This window comes from Hyalella azteca, unplaced genomic scaffold, assembly GCF_000764305.2.
Source record: "Hyalella azteca isolate HAZT.00-mixed unplaced genomic scaffold, Hazt_2.0.2 contig13234, whole genome shotgun sequence".
In the NCBI taxonomy this organism is placed as follows: Eukaryota; Metazoa; Arthropoda; class Malacostraca; order Amphipoda; family Hyalellidae; genus Hyalella; species Hyalella azteca.
Window position 1 is genome coordinate 538004 of NW_025943163.1, and position 12071 is coordinate 550074.

The 12071-nt window shown below is 40.3% G+C and overlaps 1 protein-coding gene across 1 annotated transcript in view; it reads right to left on the minus strand.

The window, feature by feature from the left end:
* LOC108682133 (zinc finger protein basonuclin-1) overlaps nucleotides 1–5926 on the minus strand; it is a 37163-nt gene extending 31237 nt beyond the window's left edge. Inside the window, exon 1 of the mRNA XM_018171248.2 lies at nucleotides 5438–5926. Coding sequence (XP_018026737.1) covers nucleotides 5438–5504 — 67 coding nt within the window. The 5' untranslated portion in view covers nucleotides 5505–5926. The remainder of the gene's footprint in view (nucleotides 1–5437) is intronic.
* Nucleotides 5927–12071: the final 6145 nt, after the last annotated feature.

Consider the following 12071-nt stretch of genomic DNA (forward strand, 5'->3'; position numbering starts at 1 on the left):
CTACCCAGTTCGAAATTCTCGCAGTCATTGCGGCCGTTCGCCGCAGAGACGTTCGCAGACGCGCAAATCTAGGCCGTTTTGGCCGACTTCACCTCGCGTCCAAGCAGTCTAGCGATGATATGGCCTCATCTGCCTCGAACAGCGCGAGGCCTCGGTCGGCAAAAGCTGCAGCAGGCAACTTGCCGCAGCTCTACCGCGGCCTACGTCGAATATGCCGGTGGTAACGGTTCAAGGCTCAAGCTTTGAGGAGGCAGGGAGAGGAAGGGGGTGAATCTGTCTCTTATACACATCTAGATGTGTATAAGAGACAGCGGTAGAGCTGCGGCAAGTTGCCTGCCGCAGCTTTTGCCGACCGAGGCCTCGCGCTGTTCGAGGCAGATGAGGCCATATCATCGCTAGACTGCTTGGACGCGAGGTGAAGTCGGCCAAAACGGCCTAGATTTGCGCGTCTGCGAACGTCTCTGCGGCGAACGGCCGCAAAGACTGCGAGAATTTCGAACTGGGATGTTACCTACCGGACTGTAACAAAAATCTGATTTTCACTCGATCGAATCGATCACTTCTATCAGCCTTTATTAGGCCAATAACAAATCTCAATCATTAATTACGATGAACATTGGAATAATTAGCTCATAAACAAACTTAAACAAAGAATTAAATAACCACCAAAAGCATGCTATATTCTGTGCCACCTCAGACTAATTAGACTATTAATTAAAAAATTTAAGTTCCGAGAAATATACTACAGATGCTCACTCCTCCTCCCAAATTTAACACAGGTACCTAAATTTGATTGACAAGCAACAGAGCTGGACAAGCAGTGCAAGTCTACACGCATCCGTCCACTCCCACTCCGGAGCAGGCTGTCGTACCAGTGAAGTCTTACAACCGACGTCGCGAGAAGACTGTAACATCTACAAGACTGTAACATTCACAATACTGTAACATTTACAAGACTGTAACACTTACAAGACTGTAACATTTACAACATGCACAATATTCAGGCATTCCGTGTATCTATGGAAATTATCACGGACTGAGTTTGACTATGTTGCCTCGAAGCAGATTATTCCAACATCCAACGTAGGTATATCTACAAATAATAACATAAAAAGTGAACTGGAAGCTAAATTTCATCTTTCTCAAGGAACTGTGAGTGTCATTACTATGATTGTGAAGTAATTTTAATGCACAATGTTTCATACACGGATGCGCTGGATCATATATGAATTTCACATTGGGAATTCCAAGTTGGTTCTACTTTTCTTATACAGGCACATTAATTAAGCTGCAAAAGTCCACAGACTAGCAACTATTCGGCTTGAAAATCTTACGTGGTATTTTTTTATTCATGTTGATTTTCAATTCACTTGCAAGCTGATTTTTTAATTTCATACACAATTTTAATTTTATTATATAATTTTAATTTTAGGGTAGGGAAATTGTAATCCAGAAATTGTCTTATAATAATAGATCATAAATGATGTAAGTACTTATAAGGTTATCAAGATAGTACTTGCGTGATAAATTCCTTCACTTTCGCCAGAATTCCGTCAAGTTTAGCTTTGCACCTTCACTGCATTTATCAAAGGTAACAAAAATGCAGATGGCCGCAATTAACAATCTAAATGATGATCAACTCAGCAAAATGGACTCACGTGCAGCTCTATATGTGGTCATGGAACTGATCATAAAAATTTATTATGCTTTCTTGATTTCCTCAGGGATTACATTCGGTTTGATTACCACAACAGGAAATTTACGTGATATATGGAGCGGAACATATACATATACGTTCATATACTCAGAAACAAAAACCTTTCCAATACAATGCGCGGTCAACGTACAATTAAACTTGGCAAGAATAGCTTCGTCATGAAGCAATGTAAAATTTAATTCACCGCAGGTTTGTCCCACTATCTCTTGGATTAGTTAGCATTTGCTTGTTTTTATGATCTTGAGATAAGACACTTAAATCTTTCCCTTGTTTTTTTTCCGAGCAATAATGTGTCTAACGCAAGAGCCATAAACAGACAATGAACTACCGCAGTCGCAACTTCGTGATTTATTACTCTAATATTATGTCGTAAATATCATTGATATCGAAAAATTGTTTACCTACCATAAATTCGTCACCACACTTTTCTTTTGTAATGAGAATGAGAATTTATAATGTGTTCCAAATATTTGGAAAATATTTTCAGAAGACCCATGATCGGATGGTTGCAGCTCAACACTCAGAACATCATGTGCGTGTGATAAGAAATGTTTGCCCAGAAGCCAGTTGGCTGAAATCTGTCACACATACACCGCATCCTAGCAGCTCCCGGCAGCGTGGATGTCTCAATGCTAATGTGCAGAAAGTCTCCCTAAGGCACCCTGATGGGACTTAACATTAATTAATAGAGGAGCAGCCATGAGTGAAGAGTTTGTGGTCAAGCCGATTAGTTGGCATGAAATGAGAGGCCATTCATCGGGGCAGTCACCACAGGGTTTGCGGTGAGAGCCGCAATTTGGCCTCACATACACACTGTAATTGAGTCGAGATTGTCCCCACGCCCGGGACGCGGGCAGGGCACACAAAAAAGTGAGTGTCACCTGACGGCGCTAATTGTCACATCGTTGGTCGTTTGCAAGCCCGTCGTCCATCTCGAAAGCGCCATAAAAAAGAAGATGCGCTCACATCAAGTGGTCTTGTGATGGAACTAGAGGGGAGTTGAGGGGGGTTGATGGAGCTAGAGGGGAGTTGATGGAACTAGAGGGGAGTTGGTGGAACTAGAGGGGAGTTGATGGAACTAGAGGGGAGTTGGAGGGGGTTGATGGAACTAGAGGGGAGTTGGAGGGAGTTGATGGAACTAGAGGGGAGTTGGAGGGGGTTGATGGAAATAGAGAGGAGTTGAAGGGAGTTGATGGAGCTAGAGGGGAGTTGATGGAACTAGAGGGGAGTTGGAGGAACTAGAGGGGAGTTGGAGGGAGTTGATGGAACTAGAGGGGAGTTGGAGGGAGTTGATGGAACTAGAGGGGAGTTGGAGGGAGTTGATGGAACTAGAGGGGAGTTAATTGGAGGGAGTTGATGGAGCTAGAAGGGAGTTGGAGGGAGTTGATGGAGCTAGAGGGGAGTTGGAGGGAGTTGATGGAGCTAGAGGGGAGTTGGAGGAACTAGAGGGGAGTTGGAGTAACTAGAGGGGAGTTGGAGGAACTAGAGGGAAGTTGGATGGAGTTGATGGAACTAGATGGGATTTGGAGGATTCAAGGTTTGGGTTTATAGTTGATATATATTGGTGGAAACCATGCTCGAGTTCAAATGATAAATGGAAGAGAAATACTCTGGGATATTGTATTCATGGATACTTCCTGGATTCTTATACGAGATAATTCAATTTTCAGCTCAATTAGCAAAATAGAAAATCATAGCAATATTAAAAAAGGATCCAGAACGAGAACTATTTTGCGAAGTCTGGAATCGATGTATTGATAAAATATCAATTCCAGTGTCGGTTGTAAGAATAGATGGAAATTCTCAATATGTGGTATATATTAACACATTTACATATTACTGCAGTCACAGTTATAAATACATTTTTTTAACGCCTGCTTAAAACGCATTGTCTTTCACATCAGGTCCGAAGTTCGAGGTCGATTTCATGCAGCCTGTCATTGTTAGGTATATTAGCACGGTTTTTCTCCTCATACTTATGAAAAAGTCTCTACAAGTCTTATGAAAAGTATTCAGTGTATACAGTCTATTCACTGAATAGACACATATATACAAAAAATTTACCGCAGTAATTTTAACGTTGCCTACAAATAATTAGGAGCTTATATAGCTTCTATAACAAATATTTGACACCCATAAATGTGAAGAAAACTCCCATATTTACCCCACAAAAAAATAGCACCCATATTCGTAACAATGAGTTTAGCTATAATTGTAACTTCATGCATGGTGATTGATGAATTCGGGAAATTGCTTAATTAGCAATACTGAACTGAAATTAATTCCAAATTAATACGAGGATCGAGGACCCATCTAGGAATTTCACTTTCAGAACGAAAGAAAGAACAAAATTATAAGAGGAGTTTACCTATAGAGAGCAAATTTACTACACTCATTGATGTTAAATTTAAAAGGAAAACTTGTATTTCATTGCAACACGTTATTACATAGATAAGTGATAATTATCAGAGTCAATTAACGATGTTTAATTTTTCCAAATTATTGTTCTCAACGACTATCATGCAGGGCTGTAGTTTTCCATAGTTTTCTATACTACTAGAACGTTTCGTAAATTAAAAAAAACTCTCAGTAAAAGACTTTATAGCCATAATTGTGACTACTGGGTGGTAAGCAAATTAATTAATATTCAAGCCTATTTAAATATCAATCATAATTGGTACCAAAATATTTCATGCCATAGTTATGCAAAAGATGGCTGGCCATTTCATTTATAACCATGCATGAATTTTATGTGCTTAATAAGTCAATATAAATCCACGTTATAAGCCTCTAGAACAGAACATAAGAGGTATTCAACATCAGAGAAAAAAAAAGTAATGTTTTTAATAAAATTATTGTATAGCGATATCGGCATAATTTTACATATACTTCAACAGCTTAAGCTGATTGTCTATAACTTAAAAATCCCATATACACAAGAATGTGATTGAGATCAAGCTACCCATGAAGAATAACTTGAAATTAAAGAAAAATTTTTACCTGGAATGTACAATTATAAATGAACTCTTTACACGACATTAGGTACTACATTAGATACGTACCTAACCTAACATAACCATCTGCAATCTATTGTAGATGATTCACTCCAGTTCTACTAATTTTCACGTCGACTTTGAATAATTCAGATATATGTACGTTGCCTACACATAAAACGTTGCCGTATAGTTATAGACAGAGACGCAACAATACATGTACCGTATGTTGGTCGCATGGTCGGTTATTTATAATTGTAATGAAACTTATATACGTGCGAGCTTCATAAAGCTGATACATTTTTTAAACTCAATCACCATTCACCAAAATCACACAACCAATAATCATAATTCACCAAAATCACCAATATCTTAACCGTTATGTTACTCATGACAGAGAGTTCAAGGCACTATATATCCAATATTTGCAATTGTGAATATTCGAGTTCACTCCAATATATACATACATGAAATAAGGTTTGAACAGACATATTTTTTACATACAAAATCGGCAGATATGGATCATCTTTGACAAAGGAGTACTAATCTCAAACCACTCGCGCCTAGTGAGAACTTTCTTCGACGTATTACGATGCAACAATAAAGTAACTCAGGCAAATTAATAGAATATATTGTTCAATATTCCATTATAATCGAGCAATATGAATGAAAACAATTTCATTCAAATTAGTGACAAGCGTAAAGCGGCGTTGGTTCGAATACATACCCTGGTCGCCGGCATCGGACTTGAAGTGGTCACTTCCATCGTTGGGTTTAGTCTCCACGCCCAGCATTACGACAGACTCACGGATCTCTTTAGTTTATCACTTTGACGGCTATACGGAAAGCCTTAACTAACGTGAATCACCTCAATATATCAGCTCTTCTTTGTTTGTATTAGTTTCAGAACTGCTCATTTTGCTGGCTAGAGCAAATATAACAACAGTTTAACTGAATATTCCACTGCAACACCGAACCGCTCACGAAGTTGACTCGGTGAAGTTCGAATCAAACTTCAGCGGAATAAAGTATAGCAAGCACCATGACTATCTAGTGTGATGAAAAGTTAACATTTACATTATTTCATACGAGATGTAATAGATGTAGAAGTGAGTTAGGAGCCGCAAGAAAACTGTCGTTAGTTCTTTTTTATCGCGGCAACGACAGAAGACTGGATTTCGAGGGACAGACCGACGACCCTCCACCGTGCACAGTGTCTTATTGTAAACTCAGCGTCAATATACACTAGCCAGGAAAACAGCTTTGAAGGCTCCTCCTGCAGCCCCCGAGCTCCACCTACTGGGCGTGACTGGGTATCTCTCCTCCCAACTTTTGACCAGACCGCGAAAGGGTGGTATCATCGAAACACAACAAGTTTCTGTATTTGTTTGATTTTTACTTGAATTTTGTTTGTCATGCATAAGGCAGCAAGATAGAAATAACATTCGAGCCTTTTCATAATATAGTACTTGCATTTTTCACTTACGTCCAAACTTGAACGTCTCTCTTATAGCTCGAGAAGAGCCGTGACGAGAGGGAGTGGTTAGGTTGCGGGAAATAATGTTTGTATCTGACAGACCTCCACTGCTGCACAACAACCCCCACTGGATGACACTGGGAGCTGAGCTCGCGAGGCCTCGATTTTGCCGCGTACCTACTGGGACGGTCCCCACTGGATGGCACTACCACCGCGCGCGCTGCAACAATTTTCCTCAGCAGTTGAACTACGTCTTCCATGCATGCAACATACATGCTATCCTCCTCCTACGATGCATGTCTTCCATTCCTGCCATAATTTCTCGTCGATGCATGTCTTTCCATGTCATTCTCTATATACAGTCGATGCTTGTCTCCACGTCATTCTCCACAGTCGCTGCATTTTCACCCTCCTTCGTCGATGCACGTCTTTCATATCATCCCCTCCAGTCGATGCAGGTTTTCTACGACATCCTCCTCAGCCGATGCATGTCTTCCATGTCATCCTCCTCAATCGATGCACTTCTGCAATATGTCATCCTCCTCATGCAGATGCATTTCTTCCCTCTCATGCACGTCCTGCGCTCACTAGATGCATGCTTTTACACGAACACCCTGATGATTTGTTACAGAAAAGCAGCTCCATATGAGCCTATAAACGCATTATTACCAGTCACTACGCATATTCGCCAATGAATATCTACTTCTCTGCATGTGTTTTCCAATACTCTATTTCTACACCTACGCCACATAAGTCAACATTCCTTATTATGTCTACCGAGCCAATAGAGGCCCAATACATTGCTTGCGTGCATACGCAGCTGAGTGTCTTCTGCAAAATATTTTTCGGTCGCACTCTGCAACTGAACGTCTCCCTCAATCTCATGCCATTTGTTCCTTAGTTATTGCACGTATTTAAAGAAACTTTTCTGTTCCTAATGGTGGCTGCTTGTCTTCGTTTATTCACTTTAAAGTCTTTCATAGAATCTCCGCACCCTTAATTGGTAAGCTATATGAACGAAGTCCTTATATATAGTTGCATTTTTATGCCTTCAGTGAGTAACGCAGTCCTTGCGTGGTTGCATTTCTATACCATCAGTGACTATAATTGCAGTCCTTCCCAGTTAAAATTTAGGGCAGGGAATAGAGCAGGCCGTCGCCGGCTGCAGAGCCGGCGTAGAGACGCGACAGAGCAGCGATAGAGCAGAAATGTCCGCTTTAGAGACGATATCGCCAGCCGCGTATCAGCGCTAATTAGCTTCTGAGTACCTGCCCAGGTGTGCTCCTGTCTCTTATACACATCTAGATGTGTATAAGAGACAGCTGCATGGTCGCAACTGAACTGAGTGGACGAAAAACTTCATAGCCCGCGCACCATATTGCGCATGGCGCCACCTTCCTAGGACTAATGGCCGCCACGTGGCGCGCAATTCAAATAAGTAAGTTCCCGCGCCGCACCCTGTATATGTTGCATCGAGCTATACCACCAGTATAAGTAATGCGGTCCTTAGTTGCATCTCTATATCATCAGCGAGTATTGCGGTCCTTAATATAGTTGCATCGCTATACCATAAGTGAGTAATGCAGTCGTTACTTGCATCTCTATACCATTAGGGAATAATGCAGTCCTTAGTAGCATCTCTGTACCATCAGTGAGTAATACAGTCCTTAGTTGCATCTCTATACCCTCACGGGTAATGTAGTCCTTATATGTAGTTTCATCTCCATGACCCCCAAGAGTGAGTAATGCAGCCCATTATAGTTGCATCTCTATACCCTCAGAGAGTTATAGCAGTCCTTAGTTGCATCTCTATATAATCAGTGAGTAATGCAGTTTGTTATAGTTGCCTCTCTGTACTATCAGTGACTAGTGCAGTCCTATATAAGTAGCTTCTCTATATCCTAAGTGAATAATGCAGTTCCTAATAGTTGCATCTTTATACCATCAGTGAGTAATTAAATCCTTTGTTGCATCTCTAGAGCATCAACGAGTAATGCAGTCCATACTTGCATCTCTATACCATGCATCAGAGAGTAATGGAGTCCTTACTTGCATCTCTGAAGCATCAGTGAGTAATTTAATGCAGTCCTTGTAGTTGCATATCTATACCCTCGGTGAGTAATTTTAATGCAGTCCTTACTTAATTGCATCTCAATACCATCAGTGAGTAATGCAGTCCTTATGCATCTCTATACTCTCAGTTAGTAATGCAGTGCTTTGTTGCATCTTTATACCCTCGGTGGGTAATGCAGTTCTTAGTCGCATCTTAATTTATACCCTCAGTGAGCGGTGCAGTCCTTGAAGTCGCATCTCTTTACCATCAGTGAGTAATGGAGTCCTTAATTAGTTGCCTGCTGCACTTATCCTGAGCATCATATTTTTGTCTACCCCTCCAATTACCTCCTATTTGGCCAGATCCTTCAATTAATTTTCATTTGCCAATTCTTTCCCTTACTTAATATTAGTATTATCTAAAAGAAATTCAATTCTTTATCTATAGGTCTGTGAGTCAGCATTTCTTTTATGATAAAAAGACCCCAAAATTTCGAACATGTCCTTTTTATGCTCGCTTATGTTTGTGACTCCAACAAAGATCACGAATGTAACAATACATTTTTGTTGCATTTTTTTAGATGAACCACAGAAAATTTCTTGAAATTAGTTCAAACTAACATGATTATTTAACGAATTGTTGGAAGAATATACTTTGCTTTTGAAATTTTTAATTAACGTCATAAAGGACACATTTTTCACTTCATTTCTTTTTTTAAGTTGTGAATGTTGTTATTGCGCTATATATATGTGCGTACGTACGTACATCACAAACGATCAAAGAAAAGTCATACTGTAAATGTGCTCCAAAACAAGTACATAATTTATAATAGGGTATGTCCAAACGCAATTCTCAAAGGGACAACAATCTTTACAACAGGTCGTTAATAATCGCGCTCAGTCGTCCTAATAAAGTGGCGCTGAGCTATAGCCACTCATCAGGTAAACATTGGAAAGTGCCTTTCGCAGCAATACTGTCCCGTACCTCCTGCGGGGCCGGTATGGGCACGGGCAGCCGGGCTGGTGATCTCAATCATGCCTCGGTCTCGATAGTGTCGAAGAACAAGACCTCTAGTCGCTCCAACAACTCTCAGTACAAATGCTGTAGATTCCCGGTCTGGACAGCACAAATGGGTTCGCAACTTTTTAGAATTCTAAATGTGTTTTGTGAATCTCACTCTCCGGCTCTAAAGTCCTAAAACGCGTGGTTCTAGAAAATCTCTCCAGCTTAACAGTTCTAAATGTTTTTCCAAAATCTCATTCAAGCTCTATAGTTCTGAAAGTATTTTTAGAAATTCTCTTTGTAGCTTTACAGTTCTAAACGTGTTTCAAGAATATCTCTCTCCAGCTCTACAGTTTTAAAGGCGTTTCCAGAATCTCCCTCTAGCTCTAAATGCATTTTTACTATCTTTCTTTCCACCTCTACAGTTCTAAATAGATTTTGAGAATCTCACAAACCTGCATATGCTCGCGCTGGACAGCATAAATATTCGTGCAGAGCATTTTCCCGCGAACTCTTTAGTTTCAAATGTGTTTTGAGAATCTCTTCTTCTCGCTGCACAGTTCTAATGTGTTTGAGGCTCTTTGTCTATCCATGGCTCTGTAGTTCCTAAAGTGTTTCTATAGACTCTCTCACATGCTTCACAGTTCTTAATAAGTTTGCTAAACCAACTCATCTGTTCCACAGTTATAAATGTGTTTTGAGAATCTCTCTAGCTGTAGCTCTTCTGTTCTAAATATGTTGAAAGAATCTCTTCAGCTCCAAAGTTGTTAACGTGTTTCGAGAACCTCTCTTAAATTATCAGCTGTCCTGTTCGTAATGTGTTGATATAGAATCTCTCTCTCTCTCTCCATGCAGCTCTACAGTAGTAAATTTGTTGTATGAATCTCTCTCTTCAGCTCATCTGTTCTTAATGTGTTGATAGAATCTTTCTCTCCAGCTCTACATTTGTAAAGGGTGTTGTATGAATCTCCCTAGCTCTATATATACCTTGCCGCGCACTGTGGCTACAGCTAGATCACCATATGCATGCTGTGGCCACACTCTTTGCTGGGTATTGAAGTCAACATCCACACTGCGCATGCTAGGCTTCATCCCAAAAGGCGAATTGTCTCTTATTGACTAGATGCCTTACGTAAATGCTCACTGCAGTCTGCGAATCCGTGATTGATTGCCTGCAATTCAAACTTGTAACTATACGACTATAGGAAAAACGCTCGAAGAAATAGAAGACAAATAAATAGTATTGTATATAGTAAAATAATTTTTTCATGAATGATTCACCTATACTTGATTTAAATACGACATCAATTTCTTTTTTATTCAGAGCATTAACGATTCATCGGTCCTGCTCTAAATTTATCCGAAAAAAAGAGGCTGCAGTTTTGATTCATAAGCTTTGTCTTATCCCATCCCGATCAAGCGAAATCACTCGGCAAAGAACTACTTTTTTTTAGCATATATGCAACTTTTATTATACAAAAATAAATAAATCTGACGCATTAAACCCGAGTAGATACAGTTTAAAGCAGAAATATTTCAATGCCAAACGTCAGTTATATCATCCGGCCATTTATAACCGTTATCAGTCTCACTCGCTGCTATTTCAAAAAAGTTTTTCTATGGACCAAACTTTATTCAATGTTCAAAAAGGATTCACGCAAATATTTTAACACCAACAGCATATAATATGCGTAAGTTAAAGTATCGCCATTGCCTTTTCTTCTCAGGTAAACGCTGATGACCGCAATACAATATGAAAATTTCTTTCACGTCGTGGTCATTGCAACATAAGTCGTTCTTCCATGTTCCTAACGGGTGCTCTCTATGGCCACATGAGCACAAACCTTGCCAAGCCTTGTCTTAGACACACAAAGCTCGGCTTGGACACAATATAAAGAGACTGGTCTTTGGTATGGGATGGTCGTCGCGGGCACTGGGCATCTCGTCCGCCCTTAATCTCTGTGCCCCCCACCGTTCACATCAATAAGAAGTCTTGGAGGGGTGACAGGGGCGCCACAGGAGGGATGCTTATCACGAGCTTGTCTGACTGTCCGCTGTACCTGTCGAGGCTGTGTTGCCTGTCATCACTCGGGAGGAGGCCCGTGGCTGGCCACGTCTCGCCAACACACGCCAAATTAACCATTGTAGACAACTAATAAAATACAATGGTTGCTACGAGATAAGCCGGTGCCCATAGCTCGACTGCGTTACGGCTCTGGCGACACCTGTGTTGATCGTTAACACGAAGCACATGCTGTCAAGCGGGACATGGAAGTTTTGTTTCGGTCTTCTGGACACCTCAGATCATGCTTATCAAAGTACATGCCGCTATATATTGTATGGTAAATTATGACATTAAGTGTAAGTTGCCACATTCTATTAAATTCGACTTTCATTTTTTGCGTACTTTTCGAATATATGTGAGCATTAGCTCTTATTTTCCTTTGAACGTACTATAAAATTCAGTGCACATGCAAATTTTTTAGCATTTGAATTGTTGCATTTGTAAAATAAGTGTGCATAGGGGAAGAATTTCACAAATGCATAGGGGAAGAAGAAGACAGTCTGTAGTGTTTCAAGCTTGCTCATTTGGGTACCGAAAAACTTTATTTTATTGCAATTTTCTCTTCCACGGGCCAGCACTACATTTTTGTTTGTTGTGTCGTGCAAAAATCATCCTGCTGATAGATTTATGGAAATTAAATGTCATCTCATTGTTAAAACAGAATATTTATTTTTAATAAGTTAAAGGTCCTGATAATGTGATCGACTCGAGATGGAATATTTCTGAAGACAATCGGCCCCCAGCTGAAATAATTATAAAGCACC